Raw genomic sequence first — 18,541 nt, 5'->3', positions numbered from 1 at the left:
CATGCTACCATCGGTTTCGGTTCGGGTTTTGATCGGTTTTTGCCTGTTCGGTTCGGTTAACCGGTGTAAAACCGGTTTTGGTGGAGAAAATTACAAACACGTAACGAACTTACGGTTTCAATTGGTTTTAAACCAGTTCAGTTTCGATTCGATTTTCAGGTCGGTTTGGTTAACCGGTTTATTTATCTATCTCTACACGACAGTACAATGAGTCTACATAATTGTAAAAAAAAAAGATATAAATATAAAAATAAACAAAATCATAATTGGATTTGGGTAATATTAACCTACCATTAATTAACTGAAGACCGTCTAATTAAATAAAACTTTCCCAAATTCCGAAACTACCCCCATCTGGTCAACCTTTTCCAGAGAGAGAAAGAAAGATTGCTTTCTTTCAGACACCAGAAGAGAGAGAAAGATACCACCGATACATACACACACATATACATATATACTTTTAGAGAGAGAAAGTTATAGATTCACATATATACATACATACACTTACTTTTAGAGAGAGAAAGTGAATAATAATAATAAGAGATTCATCCAGAAAGTTATTAACAAAGTTGCAGCAGCAGCATTTCGTTTGGTCTCTGCAATTCAATACTCAGCAACCAGCAATCTTTTTATTATTATTATTATTATTATTATTATTAAAGTGTCTCCGCTCGTCATATTGTCTCATTCCATCTTTTCCGGCCACTTCTTTTAATAATAATATTATTATAATTCAACTTGTTTTCCAGTTCCGGCAAGTTTCACCGAAATATTCGCCGGAATATTCTCCTCCGTCGTCTGATTTTAGGCGTTTTCTCAGAATCACCAAATTCGCAGCTCCAATTGCAAAACTACACCGTTTTGATTTGATATTTTATTTATTAATATTATTATAATTTGTTCGCCGGAGATAACATCCGTCTTTTAATTTTAGGCGTTTTATCAGAATCACCAAATTCGCAGCTCCAATTGCAAAACTACACCGTTTTGATCTGATTTGAAGTGAATCAAACCTCCGATTCCGGCGAGTTTTGCCGGAATATTCGCCGGAGATCACTTCCGTCGTTAAAAGTTAGGCGTTTTATTGGAATAATCGAATTCACAGCTTGAATTGCAAAACTACATCGTTTTGATCTGAATAAAACCTCCGATGAGTCTCTAATTTAACGTCAGCCAGTGATTTGAAGCTTCAATAACAAGCAATGAAGATGACGGCGAACAGTTCAGGATCCAATTTAACGTCAACGAATCCAGTTGAAGGTCAGATTAACATTTAATTAACATTAATTCTAATTAATTTAATTTTACTTAAAAGTTTCTAAATCTGCAACTGATTAGGTTTAAAAAGTTAACTTTTTTGTTGCTTTATAATTAATATATTTGTGTTTTTTTGTTAATATTATTAATATAGGTGGAGAGAAGAACCGGTTAATTAACCCGGAGCTATGGCAGGCTTGTGCCGGTCCACTGGTCAACTTACCGGCGGCTGGAACACACGTTGTTTATTTTCCTCAAGGACATAGTGAACAGGTTTATTTTATTTTAAGCTTTTGTTATGTTTAGTTTCTATATTGCGCCGGTACGGGCTAATGAGAGCCGTGAGCCCGTGACCGGTTTTCGTTACTATTTTGGCCCCTGTGGTTTACGAAAATAAAAAAAGTTATATTTTTATAAATCAATAAGTTGCTTAATTGATTTGTATATTTTTTTTAAATATGGATTTAAAGTGAGAAAAATATATTATTTATTTGAAACAAACGAAAATAAAAAAATATAATATATATAGACGACTTTATTATGTGCCAGGCCATCGTACTCCCCAACCGTTCACCCACTCTGGCTAGACTATGCCCTCTTATTGTGGGGCCCACGTTGGCTTCAAAGTTTGGCTTGGGCGTTCCCCCCAGGAAACCATACCACCGGCTGCCACTTGACAGTAGCTGTGCACTTGTGACAACACAAGAGTAGAACTCTCTGGCGTAACACAGGGTGGGACGAAAACTCTGTTGGGCTCGGGGTTCGAACTAACAGTGTCAAGCCTATAAAATAAAAGCGAAAAAAATGAATTTTTTTAAAAAAACTTACCATTTATAACGTCAACTATCATGGGCCAAAATCGCTAACAAAATTACCATCAGAGGCTTATTCGTCTAAAAATTCAATTTTGGGCCGAATTAGCTATGAGATGTAAACCATAGGGACCAAAATAACAATTTACTCTTTATTTAGTTACATATTTACGTTTGAAGAAAATTGTTGAGATACCTTAGAGGAAGAACGGTACAAGTTTTGATGCATAATGTACAAGTTGATGTAATGATGCATTTTTGTTTAGTAGTTGCACGTACAAGTAGGTAGAGCCAAAAACTAAGGGAGGTGATAACAAAAATATTATCAGTTTTTGGAATAATTGTACACATGGTAGTTGGTAATGGTATTGTTAAATTAAATATCATTCCAGGTAAATAATACTTGTTTGTAGTCTCGTACATGGAATAAAATTTCTAGCCAAAACAAGGAAATGACAAAACTGCCCTTGTGAGTAAAAAAGTTGTCTACTTTCTCTTGAAAGTAATACAAATACAAATACAAATACTATAAATGTATAAAGACTTTTCAAGCATAAGGTTTGATGATTATTGTAAACTTTTAAAAAGTTTAGTTAAAATCTACTTTTTACATATTTTTTATCTTATTTTCCCTTTTATATTTTCTACGAGTAATATTTTTATTCTACAATAAGGGTCTTGCTTTTAGTTTACAATAAAGCCTATAAGTAAATGTAAAATATATTTTCTATAATAAACAGGAAAAACAAACCCTTTAAGTAAATGTAGAATTTATTTTTTATAATAAACAGGGTAAGAGGAGCCTGCATTTTCAGATAAATATTTGGTTTTTTATTTAATACAAATGAGTGGTGAAGTATAGTTGAATTAATGCTAGATCTGCTAAAATGCACATGGTATGGTGATGGTTGGTGAGATGGAACCATCATCTCTGCAACTTCCTTATAGTCTTTACTACAATAGATTTAGTTAATGAAATTTATTTTGGCCTCTTTAATGAAAAAACCACAAAAATATTATATGATATGATTTCTTTAGGACCCACAAATTTTGGTATAAAAATTTAATTGGAAGGGTATTTTAGTCTTTTTTTTTCTCAAATAATTTATTTTGTTACATGTGTTTTCAGGTTGCTGCATCTATGAGGAAGGATGTAGATGCTCAAATTCCAAGCTATCCGAATCTTCAGTCAAAATTGTTTTGCATACTTCATAAAGTCACATTACATGTATGTCCTTTTGCAAAGTAATATTTTAATATTTTATTTTCGGTCAAAATTAATATTTTATTTTCAGGCTGATCCAGACACTGATGAAGTGTATGCTCAGATGACACTCCAACCCGTTCCTTCGGTATGGACCTGAAATAGTTATTTACCGAATTAACGGCTCAAATTTAGGCTGTTTACATAATTGTGTACATTTTTTTGCAGTTTGATAAAGAAGCGTTACTGAGGTCTGATCTGCTAATGAAGGCACATAAGCCACAAACAGAGTTTTTTTGCAAAACTTTGACGGCAAGTGATACTAGCACTCATGGAGGATTTTCTGTTCCTCGCCGAGCAGCTGAAAAAATTTTCCCACCTCTGGTGAGTGAACTTTTCTTGCTGTTTTTATTTGTTAACTAATTTTTATTGGAAACTTATTTTTATTTGTTAACAACCAAATTTTGTTTATTTTTCCATAGGATTTTAATATGCAACCTCCTGCGCAAGAGCTTGTGGCCAGGGATTTACATGACAACGTATGGACGTTTCGCCACATCTATCGTGGTAAGTCAAGCTTTTTTTATTTTATTTTGCAAAATGCACCATGAGTAGTATATGTAATAAATAATATTCAAAAAATATTTTTTGTACTACGGACTAATTAACAAAATATCACCGACTGTTAAATCATCATTTATGTGCGATCTTTTGTTTATTTAAAGAAAATCTTTTCGTGCTTCAATGAAATAAACCATTCTTCAAAATTCAGGGCAACCGAAACGCCACTTGCTCACGACTGGGTGGAGTCTCTTTGTTAGTGGGAAGAGGCTTTTTGCGGGAGACTCCGTCTTGTTTATAAGGTAATTCTATGACCATATCAAGATTTGTGTACTTTTATAATGTATGCTATACGACACACACACATGTATACATATATGCATTTTATCCACTTGGGAGCTTAATCTATAATCTATATAACAGGGACGAAAAACAACAGCTTCTATTGGGTATTAGACGAGCCAACAGACAACAAGCAAATTTATCATCATCAGTTTTGTCCAGTGATAGTATGCATATTGGAGTGTTAGCTGCTGCTGCCCATGCAGCTGCAAATAACACCAATTTCACTGTGTTCTATAATCCAAGGTAAATATAAATTAACTGAGCGAACCTGAATATTTATATTTTAATTTATTCATTTTTTAAAACAGGGCTAGCCCGTCAGAATTTGTGATTCCGTTAGCCAAATACTACAAAGCAGTCTGCAGTAACCAAATATCTCTCGGTATGCGCTTCCGGATGATGTTCGAGACAGAAGAATCCGGAACAAGGAGGTAATAGAGTTAGAGTCAAACCTTTACACTTAAAATATATATGCTCTCCCTTTTGTAAGTTGTATAAATAATTTATATAAAATATTATTACAGGTATATGGGTACTATTACTGGCATCAGTGATCTGGATGGTGTAAGATGGAAGAACTCTCAATGGCGTAACCTACAGGTATACATATACATATATTCATATACATATATGTACGTATATACACATATGTACACACTTAGGGTGGCAAATGTGACCCATTGGGTTGAATGGGTTGTATTAAAATGTATATAATGGGTCAGAATGAGTCAAACTAAAAAAAGAATATGATTGAAACGAGTCAAAACGGATTGACATTTCTCGAGGTTTTATTTATTTATTTATTTATTTATTTTATGGAACAAGAAAAACGGAGGAGACTTTTTAGTATTTTTACCTTTTTAGCTTTTGATATATATTTCGAGTTATGATTTTTTAATTATTTTTTTGAAACTTTTTATGTGGGTTTTTTTAAATTAGTTAAAATGGGTTGAGATTTTAAAAATCCCTCATTAAAATATTCAAAAAAAAAATAATTAAAAAATTATAGCTTCAAATATAAATCAAAAACTAAAAAAGTAAAAATACTAAAAAGTTTTCTCCGTTTTTTTCGTTCCATATAAAAAAATCCTCGAGAAATGTCAACCCGTTTCAATCATTTTCTTTTTTTAGTTTTGACTCATTCTGACCCGTTATATACATTTTAATACAACCCATTCAACCCATGGGTCACATTTGCCACCCCTAGTACACACACACACACACACATATGTATATGTATAATATTACCCGTGGCCGTTTTTTAGTCAGCTTTAAGTGTTTATAATAAGTAGTTATATGGTCTTGAGTGTAGGTTGGTTGGGATGAAGCAACTGCTGGCGAAAGGAGAAACCGAGTATCGATATGGGAGATCGAGCCCGTTACAGCTCCATTTTACATCTGTCCAACCCCAGCATTTTACCCAACAAAACGACCAAGACAACCAGGAATGTTAGGTGACGAGGCAGCAGATTTCGACAACATATTCAAAAGAACCATGCCGTGGCTTGGTGAAGATACGTCCATGAAGGACCCGGGCCTGAGTTTAGCCCAATGGATGAACATGCAACAAAACCCGTCTTTGGCTAATCAAATCCAACCGGGCTTCTTGAACCCGTTGGCGGGCTCTGTTTTGCAAAACTATGGCGGCCCACAAATGCTTACTCAGAATAGCATTCAGTTAAACGGTCTCAATAGTCAACGGTCAGCACCACAGATTGATCAGATACAAAAGCTACCTCAACCTGGTGCGACGAACCCGTTAGCCATGATGATGCAGCCACAACAGTTGACTGAGTTGACGCAGCAATCGGTTAGGCAGAATCTGGTCAGCCAAACACTACCTCAGAACCAAGTTCAGTCACAGATTCAACCTCAGAATATTATTCAACTTCAACAACAGCAACAGTTGCAACAGTTACAACAACAGCAGTTGCAACAGCAACTGCAACAACAGCAACATCAACAGCAACAAATGCAACAGCAGCAGCAACAACTGCAACATCAACAGCAGCAGCAGCAGCAGATGATGGCAGTCAATCAAAGCCAAAGTCATAGTCAACAGAAGCTTCCATTGCCGACCCAATATCCTGATCCACAGTTTACTCAAAAGCTACAGATGCCAGAAAATCATATTCAGCTTCTACAGAAACTTCATCAACAGCAACAGTCACTTTTATCACAACAATCGATTTCGACAAGCCAAATGACAGAAAAACCCTCCCAAACACCTGTCACATCACTACCTCAACAGATGTCAAGAAATAATAATACTAGTAATAGTAATAACAACGAACAGAATTTTCGTTTCTCAAATCTTCCTCAGCAATCAAAGCTTCAACATGAGTTGTCTGGGCAGATGACGGGGCCCGCCCAGATGCCAGCTAATCAGCCTTCAACAAACAGCAGCAGTTTATTGACTGGAAACGGGAGTGATGACGTGCCATCATGTTCCACATCACCCTCAACTAATAACTGCCCAAATGTAGGCCCGGGTATGATCAACGGTCGATCTTACCCGAGAGCAACTACAACTATGGTTGGTGAAGACATAATTCAAGCTTCTAATCATTTAATAAACACCAGTGGTTTGGAAACTATATCAGCAAATGAACACTTTGGTAAAGAACTGCAGCAAAAAGCTGATGTAAAGCCTTCAGTAAACGTGTCAAAGATTCAAAATCAAGGCTTTTTAGCTCCACGAACGTATTTACAAAATCTCGGTGGGCCCCAGATGGATTATCTTGACAGCTCATCATCAGCCACCTCAGTTTGCATTTCCCAAAATGATGTTCATATGAAACCTCACAATAACTCCAATCATATTTCATTCAACTCGCAACCGTTGCCGTATAGAGATACAGTTATTCAAGATGAGGAAGTGAGAAACGATCCCAGAACCGATATTCTATTCGGGGTAAACAACATGTCATCAATGATTCCTGACCCTTTGGTCATAAAAGGAATGATGGGGTCTGAAAATAATATCAGCTCGAGTGGAGGCTTGATTTCAAGCTACGAAAACCCTGCAAAGGAAAGTCAACCCGAACTCTCGTCTTCAATGGTGTCTCAGTCGTTTGGGGTTCCGGATATGACTTTCAATTCCATTGATTCCACCATAAATGATGATGACTTGTGTGACGGTGTGTGGGCGCCACCACCTCAACCGTTTCAGCGACTGCGCACGTATACCAAGGTTTGATTGCTTGATACCGGCTGTTTATCGTCTTTTGCTTATGCATATATTGTTGTTCAGGATTTAAATTGTTAGATGGGATTATGTAGGTTTACAAACGAGGAGCGGTTGGGAGATCAATTGATATTGCTGCATATTCAGGCTATGATGAGCTTAAACAAGACCTGGCCCGAAGGTTTGGTATCGAGGGTCAACTGGAAGACCGACAAAGAGTTGGGTGGAAACTTGTCTATGTGGATCATGAGAATGATGTTCTCCTTGTTGGGGATGACCCTTGGGAGTAAGTCCACAATACTGTTTTTTTGAAAGATAACTTTTATAAACAAACGACCAACAACTCAAGCTCCAAGAAGGAGAAAGAGCCGAGGCAAAGCAAAAACTATTACATCACGTCGATTTACACCACGAATTCCAATCTACACAACCTTTTTTATATCTGCATCTAAACCAAAGAAAGCTCAGAATTTTTATCTCCGCCACCACTTCCGTAACCTTCAACTTTTTATCCGAAAATATGCGATCATTTCTAGCTTTCCAAATATTCCACAACGAGATGAACATGATCCCCTGAAATGCTATAGTTTCAGCTGTTAGTGTATAGTTTTCGGCTGTCAGCTTGCTAAAACAGCCAGGCTTAAACGAGCTCGGGCCTAAAGCAAGCTTGTGTAGTGAAGAGCCCGGGCCCGAGTTTCACATAGTTAGCCCGGATAGACTCATGAGTCTAAACAAGCCTTTTTTTATATAAATTAAATGCCTTTTATTTTATATGATAAGTATTTATTACATGATAAAAAAAATTATTTTTATATACTTATGATAAGAGTTACTAAAAATATTAAAGTTTATAATTATATGTATGTATGAAAACAGTTATATGAACAAAATAATTAAATAAATAATAAATGAGCTGAGCTCGAGCTTGAAAATTTACTTACGAGCTGAACTCAATCCCTGGATATAGGGCTTGAGCCATGTTAGGCTAAATGAACCGAGCTTAGGCTCTGTTAGCCAGCTTGAGTCTTAGCTTGGCTCGTTTTTCACCCTTGATATACCAGGCTCAAAGTGGGCCCGGTTCAAAAGATACACTTTTGGTACACACTGGGTGTGTGATTAGACAAGTTATATTATCAATCCTATTTAACTAATATTTCTCAATTATATGATATTATAATGTTATATTATGCTAATGAATAATGACTCTCCTGTGTGCGAAACAGGGAGTTTGTAAACTGCGTACGCTGCATCAAAATATTGTCGCCGCAAGAAGTGCAGCAGATGAGTTTGGATGGAGATTTCGGTGGCAATAATGTTCTATCAAATCAAGCTTGTAGCAGTTCGGGTGGTGGACAAGTGTAAAAAACGGTCTTTTCAACTTTTAACCGCTGTGTTCTTACTGCCATCGGTCGTTGGATTTTCTCTAGATTAGCCGGCTATTGACCCGTGTACCTAGCTTCTTGGAGCATTAACGGGCCCACAATCTAACGAGTGAAACGAGTAGTTGTTAAACTTAATTATGTCTAGACGCCACGTTTGTTGCAGAAAGTTACTGGTTTTTAGTATTATAGAATCTCATCATCCATTTGTACAAATAGATGTGCTTACTTCTCTTGAAGTCTTTTCATTATTAAATTTGTTACAGGTTTAGGACATATATCGCGGTTTTGTGTTTTTGCGCTTAAACTATAACTCTCATTTCTATTTTAATTTGAGTTGACACTTTTAAAACTCGGTTACTATTTTATAACATTTTCCCTAATATAAACAACCAAACCTGTTTTTGCGCTTAAACTATAACTCTCATTTCTATTTTAATTTAAGTGACCTGATTGGAACACTTTTAAAACTTGGTTACTATTTTAAGACATTTTTCCTAATATAAACAACCAAACCCGTTTTTATGTTTAAATACCTCATAAAAATTGATATAAATAACCTACGATCACGTCATGTTGCCCGATTTACATAAACATGTTCGAGGACTTGATTCAAAACTATATGGGATTTGTTAAATTCATAAAAATTCATGTTATATTCGTGAAACAATCATGCTTTAAAATATTTTTCATCAGGGGTATTCATGGCCCTGTTCAGCTGATTTTGACAAAATTTATAGGTTAAACCGGTAAGTAATTTTTTTTATTTTTTATAACATAACCAAACTGGGCAAACCGGTTCGGTATTGGCCGTCGATTTTGATTTTTTTTTATCACGATCGTACAACCAGATCTTCAAAAGTTCAGTAAAATGATAAGTTTGAAAAAAGGAACTTTTTACCCTTTTAAGCATCAAAGGATTTGCGAAAATCTCATGATTATTTTAACAACATTAAATCCATTAAATTAATAATATATACGTATACTTACTGTAACTTATTACTTTTATACGTGAAAAAATTACTTTATTTTCATTAAAACTACACAAAATAAAAAAATGTTTTATTACTTTTTTAACCTTCAACGGTTTAGTTTCGTCTACCAGTTCCAAAGCGTAAACCGAAACACGAAACCTCTTTCCCTAAACAACAACCCGAACGCCTTACTCTCGTAACCCAACCGAACCAACCGACTTAACAATATCCCTAACCGATTTACACTATACACAACTTCACCCCCTCAAATTTATAATACATTACACTTTCTAACAACAATTAGGTCAAAACTTTTGTACCTTTTTACCCTCATTTCCACTAATTCAATTAAAAGCTAAAATCAATGGGGTTTAGAGTTTATATACATTGATTACACGGCTCAGCAGCTATTGTAGACGTATCGGAAGGTATAATCTGTTCATTAATCGTTTTAATTTGGTTTTGTTTATGCAATTGAGCTGATAGCTAGGGTTTTTTACGCAGTTTAACGTAAATCAATGATAATGTGATAGTGTTAGTGTTAGTGTTTGTTTATTAAGCTTTTGTCGGACAAACGGATGGTTTAGTGAACAGTTTATGGAACGAAATGTTCGTGTCGGTGTTCGTTTGTTAAGGAAGTGAGCTTGTTCGTGTTCGTTGGTGTCGGTTTGTTAATATTGTAAACGGACACTAACGGACACAATGAAGACATGTTAATGAGAATGAACGTTAACGAATGAACCTAAACGGACGTATTATGAGCTTGTTAGTATTCGTCTGAGTCTGTTCGTTAATTTTGTGAACTGATACTAATGGACACTGACGGACACAGACGAATGTAACTGGACACTGACGGAAACAAATGAACACAAACGGACATATATTAATGAGAACGAACGTTACCGAACGAACCTAGACTAGCATATATTGAGCTTGTTAGTATTCGTCTGTGTCCGTTCATTAATATTGTAAATGGATACTAATGGACTCTGACGGACACAAACGAACGGAACTGACAAAAACAAATGAACAAAAATGCACACAAACGAACATATATTAATGAGAACGAACGTTAACGAAGGAACCTAAATGAACATACATTAACGGACACAAATGTACTTAACTGGACAAAACAAACATATTAACGGACATAAACGAATGTAACCGGACAAAAGTAAATGAATGGACCTAAACGAACACATTACCGAACGTTCAGTAACACAATTGAACGAATGTGGCCTCTGTCTGTGTTCGTTCGTTAAGCTTACCGAATGAAAGTCTTTGTTTGTGTTCATTCATTTATTAAACAGACGGACATAAGTGAATTTTCCGCTGAATGGTTTTGTTTACAGCCCTACAATCTACATATTACGATAGAAATTGAAGTTGAATTTGAATTTGCACCAGGACTAGTTAAGCAAGGCATGGATAATGATAATAATAACACAAGTTCTGAAAAACGGAAATTACCAGAAGAAACTGAAACGGAAACCGATAACCACGAATCAATGTCAAAGAAGCCGCGTGTTGAAGCAAGAACTTGTGTTCATGAGGTAGCAGTTCCAAAGGGATACACCGCCACTAAAGATGAAACTATCCACGGGACATTATCAGATCCGGTCTATACCGGAACCATGGCCAAAACCTACCCGTTTACCCTAGACCCATTCCAACAGATATCCGTTTCGTGTCTGGAACGAAACGAGTCGGTTTTAGTATCCGCGCACACGTCAGCAGGCAAAACCGCCGTTGCAGAGTATGCGATCGCGATGGCCTTTAGGGACAAACAACGGGTTATTTACACGTCTCCGTTAAAGGCGTTAAGCAATCAGAAATACCGAGAGTTACATCAAGAGTTTTCTGATGTCGGGCTGATGACGGGCGATGTGACGCTTTCTCCTAATGCAAGTTGTTTGGTTATGACGACGGAGATATTAAGGGGAATGCTTTATAGAGGGTCTGAGGTTTTGAAAGAAGTGGCATGGGTTATATTTGATGAGATTCATTATATGAAGGATCGGGAGCGAGGGGTAGTTTGGGAAGAGAGTATAATATTTTTGCCTCCAGCGATTAAGATGGTTTTTTTGTCTGCAACGATGTCGAATGCTACTGAGTTTGCTGAGTGGATATGTAACATACACAAGCAGCCTTGTCATGTGGTGTATACGGATTTTAGACCCACGCCTTTGCAGCATTATGCGTTTCCTATGGGCGGGTCCGGGTTGTATCTCGTGGTGGATGAGAATGAGCAGTTTAGAGAGGATAATTTTGTGAAGCTGCACGATACTTTTATAAAGCAGAGATTAATTGGTATGAATAGTAAACCGAGTGGGAGGATTGCCAAAGCAGGAAATGCTTTTGGTGGATCTGATATATATAAAATTGTCAAGGTTTATCTCACTCTTCTGTTAAATGTACTTTAGAGATGGCATGATTCATGGGTTGGGTAAACGGGTAAAAACGGGTTTTGGTTGAAATGGGTTGTATAAGTACAGGTTGTAACGGGCCGGGTTGGGTTGACCTGCAAGCATTCTTTTGTTACACATTTTTTTATAAACCATCAATGTATCATTTATGTTAAAAAACAGTTCTTCACAATGACAATCAAAACTGTCGATGAAATGATTTAGGAGGTTGCATATTCTATGCCTTAACATCAACCCATTTAGACCATTTAGTTTGTTCGCTTTTGTAGCTAATGTTCTTGATTTGATCTGTTCGAGATAAACCGAATACAGATTGCCCCATTTATAAGTAAAGGGGTTGATTTAAGGGTGTATCCGAGTTCGAGCTCGGCTCGTTCTGAGTTATATTTCAAGAACTCGAGCCTGGCTTGTTCATTATTTTGTTATTTTTATCATAGTTTTATACATAGTAATAAGTATTATAAAAATATATATATTTAATATACTAAATAAAAATTATATAAATAACAGGCTCAAAGTCTCGCGAGCCAGCTTGAGCTTTATATGTGAAGCTCAGGCTTGTTTATTTAACAAGCTTATTTTTGTGCTCGGGCTGGTTTATTTAACAAGCTTATTTATAGGCTGGGGCTCATTTACATCCCAATAGTTGATATTGACTATGCCATCTCTACCTTTTATTTTACTTTTGTTTGTTGATTATTAGAAGTTTGTTAATTCTCAAGGAATTTTCTTTATGTTTCAGATGATCATGGAAAGAAAATTTCAACCCGTTATAATCTTTAGCTTCAGCAGAAGAGAGTGTGAGCAACATGCAATGTCAATGGCCAAACTTGATTTCAATAGCCAAGAAGAAAAAGTCATTGTGGAGCAGGTTTTCAAAAATGCAATAATGTGCCTTAGTGAGGAAGATAGAAGCCTCCCAGCAATCGAGCTCATGTTGCCTTTACTGCAACGAGGTATTGCTGTTCATCATTCAGGCCTTCTTCCTATTATCAAGGAACTTGTTGAACTTTTATTCCAAGAAGGGCTTGTGAAAGCACTATTTGCCACAGAAACGGTAAGATTTCATCTTTTATTTTTGTTAGAATTTAGAAATTAGAAATGCATTTTAATGCTTATTTTTGGATTATATTAACATGTTTGACTTGGCTAAACTGTGAAATAGTTTGCTATGGGGTTGAACATGCCTGCAAAAACAGTTGTTTTTACTAGTGTCAGGAAATGGGATGGTGATAGCCATCGTTATGTAGGATCTGGTGAGTATATTCAGGTGAGTATCATAACATAATAATTATATGCATTTTATTATAAAATAAGTTTCTTATTGTGTTTTTATATTTTCTTTGCTTATAGATGAGTGGGAGAGCTGGACGTCGTGGCAAAGATGAACGTGGTATATGTATTATAATGATTGATGAACAGGTATCTTTTTTTAGTGATTTTTTAATTATAGACCTAGAAATAATTATTAATTAATTTCAGGTGGAGATGAATACTCTCAAGGACATGGTGTTAGGGAAACCAGCTCCACTGGTCAGTACTTTCCGGTTGAGTTACTACTCGATACTGAACTTATTGAGACGGGCCGAAGGCCAATTTACAGCCGAACATGTTATCAGAAATTCTTTTCATCAGTTTCAATACGAAAAGGTGGTTTTTTTCTGACCCAAATCATTACCATTTAATTTTAAAAAATTAATTATAATAATTTCTAACATATGTTTTGTCACCTGTTTTTCAGACGTTACCTGATATAGGAAAAAAGGTTGCTGAGCTAGAAGAGGAAGCAACTAAGCTTGATGCTTCCGGAGAGGTAATTATACTTTTACTGAAAATAACATTTTAGTTTCTCAATGCACTTTTAATCTTTTTGTTTTTGTCTTTTATTTTTGGTTTCAGATTGATGTGGCGGAATATCATAAGCTTAAACTGGAAATCTCTGAACTCGAGAAGAAGATGATGGCGGAAATAACGAAGCCCGAGAGAGCTCTATATTTTCTTTTACCTGGTAGGCTGGTATGTGGTGAGGCGATGCTTTATTCCTCATTTATTTTTACTCTGTTACTTGATTTGTCTTTGGTTCGCTTTATTTACTTAGGTTAAAGTTAGAGAAGGTGGAACAGATTGGGGGTGGGGTGTGGTTGTGAATGTGGTTAAAAAGCCAGCCCCACCACTCGGCTCATTGTCCCCTACATCACGTGGTAGTAGCTATATAGTCGACACGCTGCTTCATTGCTCTATTGGTTCAAGTGAAAGTGGTTCTCGCCCTAGACCTTGTCCACCGCGTTCTGGTCAAAAGGGTGAAATGCATGTGGTGAGTAACTTTGACCATGCTGACTTTTTTGACCATATTGACTTTTTTTATTATGTCAACCAACTTCCAGTTATTATCATAAAATCCTAGAACTTTCTGTTATCCTATTTAAGGTTATCGTACAGTTTACAAGGTCAAAATTGATGATGCTGCAGTAACTTTGACCATGTTGACTGACTTTCAGTTTTGTTTATCATAAAATCTTCGAACTTCCAATATATCAGATTTAAAGTTACCCTACAGGTTTCGAGGTCAAAATTAATGATGTGACAGTAAATTTAACCATGTTGATTAAAAATTCATTTTTCAGGTTCCTGTTCAGTTGCCTCTGATATCAGGATTGAGCAAACTCAGAATATCAGTTCCTTCGGATCTACGTCCAATAGAAGCACGCCAAAATATATTATTGGCGGTACAAGAGCTTGAAAAACGATTTCCTCAAGGTCTCCCAAAACTTAATCCTGTTAAGGTACATATTTAAATATTTTATTGTGGATTCGAAAGTTTATAGTGATAATTTCTTTTCTGTGTTTTATTATTAAGTTGGAAGCTATTGATCTTTACTACATGATTTGATTTTGCAGGATATGGGCATAGAAGAACCTGAGTTTGTTGACTTAGTCAATCAGATTGAGAAAATTGAAGAGCAGTTGCTTTCTCATCCACTAAACAAGGTTAGACATAAAGCCCGTTTTTCTATTAAAAAGATAAAAGAATAATAGTAATAAAAAAAACTATAATGTCGCTTCAATCTTGTTGAGGGTCTAAAGTAGTGGTGTAAACGAGCCGAGCCGAGCTCGAGCTCAGCTCGTTAGAGTAATTTATCAAGCTTGAGCCTGGTTCGTTTATTATTTATTTATGTATAATTGTAATTATTTTAAATATATTTGTAAGTATAGCTTCTATCATAACATAATATATATTATTTAGTTTTTTATATCATAATTCTACGCCTAGCAATAATTATTACATAAACATATTTTAATATATTAAATATAATTTATATAAAAATATACTTGTTTAGGCTCGTGGGCCAGCTTGAGCTCGATAAGTGAAGCTCGGTCTCAGGCTCTTTTATTAAACAAGTTTATTATTTTTAGGCTCGGCTCGATTCGATTTGAGCCTTTAACGAACCGATCTGGCTTGGCGGCTCGTTTACACCTCCAGTTATAGAGCACATTCTTATTTAGTATCTTTTTTTAATTGAACATCATTTGTATTTGTCAGTCTCAAGATGAAAATCAAATCCAATGTTTCAAGAGGAAAGCAGAAATAAATCATGAAATCCAACAGTTGAAAACAAAAATCCGTGATTCACAGGTAATTCCTTTTTTACCTTTTTTTTTAAGTTTATATATTACATTGGTTACTTACCAATTTTTTTTAAAACAGCTTCAAAAATTCCGCGATGAGCTTAAAAACCGATCACGGGTTTTAAAAAAACTTGGACATATCGATGCTGAAGGAATAGTGCAAGTGAAGGGCCGTGCAGCGTGTTTAATTGACACTGGAGATGAACTCTTGGTCACTGAATTAATGTTTAACGGTAATAAAAGAAATTAATAACACATAATTTTATGAATTTGTATTAATTACATTTTTTCTTTAATGAACCAGGTACTTTTAACGATCTGGATCATCATCAAATTGCAGCTCTTGCAAGTTGCTTTATTCCCGGTGACAAATCAACCGAACAAATACATTTAAGATCTGAACTTGCTAAACCGTTGAAACAACTCCAAGATAGTGCATGTAGAATAGCAGAGGTGAGTTGGCATTATTAACAACTAATGACTAAAGACTAAGAAAAGATAATGATAATAATAATAATAATTAAAATATGCAGATACAACATGACTGCAAATTGGAAGTTAATGTGGATGAGTATGTGGAGGCAGCAGTTAGACCATTCTTGATGGATGTCATATATTGTTGGTCAAAAGTAAGCTATTTGTTTTACTTTGCTATATGATTTTCTGCATTCGGTTTATAAATACTGACATCGTCTTTATATTTTTTTAGGGGTCATCTTTTTCTGAAGTTATACAAATGACTGATATTTTTGAGGGGAGTATTATAAGACTTGCTAGAAGACTTGATGAATTTTTAAACCAGGTGAGTTGTATGCGTAATGCTTGGTTTGTGTGAAATATTAAAAATTTTCATAAACAATTAGCGTGTTATATATAATCTCAAAATAGTTTTTTTCAACGATAATTAAAAAATAAATTAATAAGTTATATGGTTAAAAGTTTAAATTATCTCTAACAATATATAAATCTTCTTAAAGATTGATTATTTTAACTCGATTGTTTGTGTTTTCTCAAACTAATAATCTTATAAATCTTGTGTGAATTTCTTTTTATAACTTTTAAATTTTGACTTAAAACAAGTGTATCCATTTTAAGATTATTTCGTGTTAGAAATTTACACCCCTATCTTTTTATAACAGTTACGTGCTGCGGCACATGCTGTTGGAGAGTCCAGTCTAGAGGAAAAGTTTGGTGCCGCCAGTGAAAGTCTTCGGCACGGTATAATGTTTGCAAATTCTCTATATTTGTAAATCACCTAACAATTTAACATGATGTAAACACCACACGAGGTTAGTACACTTTATGAATCATAGCAAAAGTTTCCACTTAGTCACTTACTCTGTTTGGGTAATGTTGTTAATTTGTACTTTTTTTTTCAAATTTAAAAAAAAATAATATTGTCAAAAATTGAGTTATATATATAGGCCCACATGCATTGATGGACTAGCTGATAGTGTGGGCACTGGGCAGTATGCACACATGGTCTGTAGATAGGTCCATGGGCCTCATATAGTAGGCTCACATGCATTGATGGATAATGTTTATATCCAGCCTAATAAGTAGCCGAAAAATTGACCCTTTGATTTTGGGTCCAAATTTAATTTTTTGGTTACAAAACATATTTTTTTTTAACGTAACAGATTTGTTTGCTAATAAATAGACTCGACTTTTTGTATTAGTTACGAGTTTAAATATTTGAAAAAGTAAAACATACAATCGTTGACCGAGAAAAGTCGACATTTTGATCGATGTAAACTGTTCTTTTTAGTATTTCGTGTAATAATTATCTAGTTTGGTTTGAGACAAGTGACTTTATGAAATGTAGAAACATGCATAACAAACCAGGTGATGAGATAAAGTCATACCTCGGATAATAAGCAAATCGATTTTATGATTTCATGTGATGGTGAAACACATTAATTGAATAATATTGTCACAACCCGTCAAAGTTAGAAGAAAATCTTCCAGACTAAAAGTTTCAGTTAGTCAATATTAGGATTGTTCTAAAAGCCCGCGACTCGCTTGAAGCTCACTAGAAGTTGGTTTGTTTGCAAACAAGCTTATATATATGTGGCCTGTTATTTTAGACATATATTGTTGTTTGATTTACTGTTTTAACAGCCCTAACGTGAACTAGTAATATTTGGATTTCTGATTTACATAGGACTTTAGCTCGCTGAGAACAAAAAAGATGCCCCTATAAATAAATACCCCCCCCCACAAATATCGATAATAATTGTGATAATAATAAACGAAAAGAAGTTATATGGGCCCATGATAATCCAACTGTGTTATGATGTTTAGTAGTTTAAGTTTTAACGGGCCTAAGATAATCCAGTTGTGTAGATGTTTAAGTTTTAATGAGGCCAAGCTAAGTGGATAACCAAACTTATGGCAGTATGCCCTTTGTTTTCTGGTAATTAAACTGAGTTCAAATGTAAAAAAACTCAAAAAAATCATTTTTGCATAATATTTCTATACACACATGTAGAAAGCGTTCTAAAGGTTTTGCCGAGCCTCGCACCACTTGTAACTAGCCTGCGCACTGACTTGTTATCAGGATGCATAATTCCTTTACTTCTATTTGATCTTTGACTTTGAGAGAAGTGATTGGATTGTTAATAGGCAACATGTCTTCAATAACTAACAAATAATATAGGCACTTATCTTAGAAATTTGTTGCTTGGGTTAATCAAACATGTCTTCACTAATCAATAACAAACAACATAGACACTAAAGGTCAATGTGTAAACACTTGATACATTTTTT

The 18,541-nt window shown here is 35.1% G+C and overlaps 2 protein-coding genes across 3 annotated transcripts; both read left to right on the top strand.

Moving 5' to 3' along the window:
- Positions 1-319: 319 nt before the first annotated feature.
- On the top strand, positions 320-9,019 carry LOC143539070 (auxin response factor 19-like). The gene is made up of 13 exons (XM_077032494.1): positions 320-1,260; positions 1,412-1,530; positions 3,199-3,297; positions 3,365-3,421; positions 3,502-3,657; positions 3,756-3,840; positions 4,046-4,136; positions 4,258-4,422; positions 4,488-4,610; positions 4,704-4,779; positions 5,492-7,372; positions 7,462-7,652; positions 8,590-9,019. Exons 1-13 carry the CDS (start codon positions 1,203-1,205, stop codon positions 8,726-8,728), a joined length of 3,240 nt encoding a protein of 1,079 aa, XP_076888609.1. The 5' UTR covers positions 320-1,202; the 3' UTR covers positions 8,729-9,019.
- A 667-nt stretch (positions 9,020-9,686) lies between these two features.
- Positions 9,687-17,079, top strand: LOC143539056 (DExH-box ATP-dependent RNA helicase DExH10-like). Of its 2 annotated transcripts, XM_077032484.1 has the most exons (17): positions 9,687-10,147; positions 11,127-12,109; positions 12,888-13,202; positions 13,311-13,415; positions 13,499-13,567; positions 13,628-13,795; positions 13,887-13,958; positions 14,045-14,161; positions 14,244-14,459; positions 14,770-14,928; positions 15,044-15,133; positions 15,687-15,779; positions 15,852-16,005; positions 16,077-16,225; positions 16,306-16,401; positions 16,482-16,574; positions 16,912-17,079. In XM_077032484.1, the coding sequence occupies exons 2-17, from the start codon at positions 11,144-11,146 to the stop codon at positions 17,020-17,022; spliced, it is 2,973 nt and encodes a 990-aa protein (XP_076888599.1). In that variant the 5' UTR covers positions 9,687-10,147; positions 11,127-11,143; the 3' UTR covers positions 17,023-17,079. The 2 variants fall into 2 exon arrangements, with proteins under 2 accessions (XP_076888599.1, XP_076888591.1); XM_077032476.1 differs by lacking the exon at positions 9,687-10,147 and having other exon boundaries at positions 10,841-12,109.
- Positions 17,080-18,541: the final 1,462 nt, after the last annotated feature.

The sequence above is a fragment of the Bidens hawaiensis genome, unplaced genomic scaffold (assembly GCF_021521415.1).
Source record: "Bidens hawaiensis isolate Kalapana, Puna unplaced genomic scaffold, B.hawaiensis_p1.1 tig00000780_1, whole genome shotgun sequence".
Classification (NCBI taxonomy): domain Eukaryota; kingdom Viridiplantae; phylum Streptophyta; class Magnoliopsida; order Asterales; family Asteraceae; genus Bidens; species Bidens hawaiensis.
This window is presented reverse-complemented; position numbering and strand designations above follow the sequence as displayed.

Excerpts from the sequence above, each read along its gene's own strand:
- LOC143539070 (XM_077032494.1), top strand. The coding sequence starts at position 1,203 with ATGAAGATGACGGCGAACAGTTCAGGATCCAATTTAACGTCAACGAAT. Across the intron at positions 1,261-1,411 it reads GTCAACGAATCCAGTTGAAG|GTGGAGAGAAGAACCGGTTA; the intron begins GTCAGATTAACA and ends TTATTAATATAG. Across the intron at positions 3,841-4,045 it reads GTTTCGCCACATCTATCGTG|GGCAACCGAAACGCCACTTG; the intron begins GTAAGTCAAGCT and ends TTCAAAATTCAG.
- LOC143539056 (XM_077032476.1), top strand. The coding sequence starts at position 10,991 with ATGAAAGTCTTTGTTTGTGTTCATTCATTTATTAAACAGACGGACATA. Across the intron at positions 13,203-13,310 it reads CACTATTTGCCACAGAAACG|TTTGCTATGGGGTTGAACAT; the intron begins GTAAGATTTCAT and ends ACTGTGAAATAG. Across the intron at positions 13,416-13,498 it reads GATCTGGTGAGTATATTCAG|ATGAGTGGGAGAGCTGGACG; the intron begins GTGAGTATCATA and ends CTTTGCTTATAG.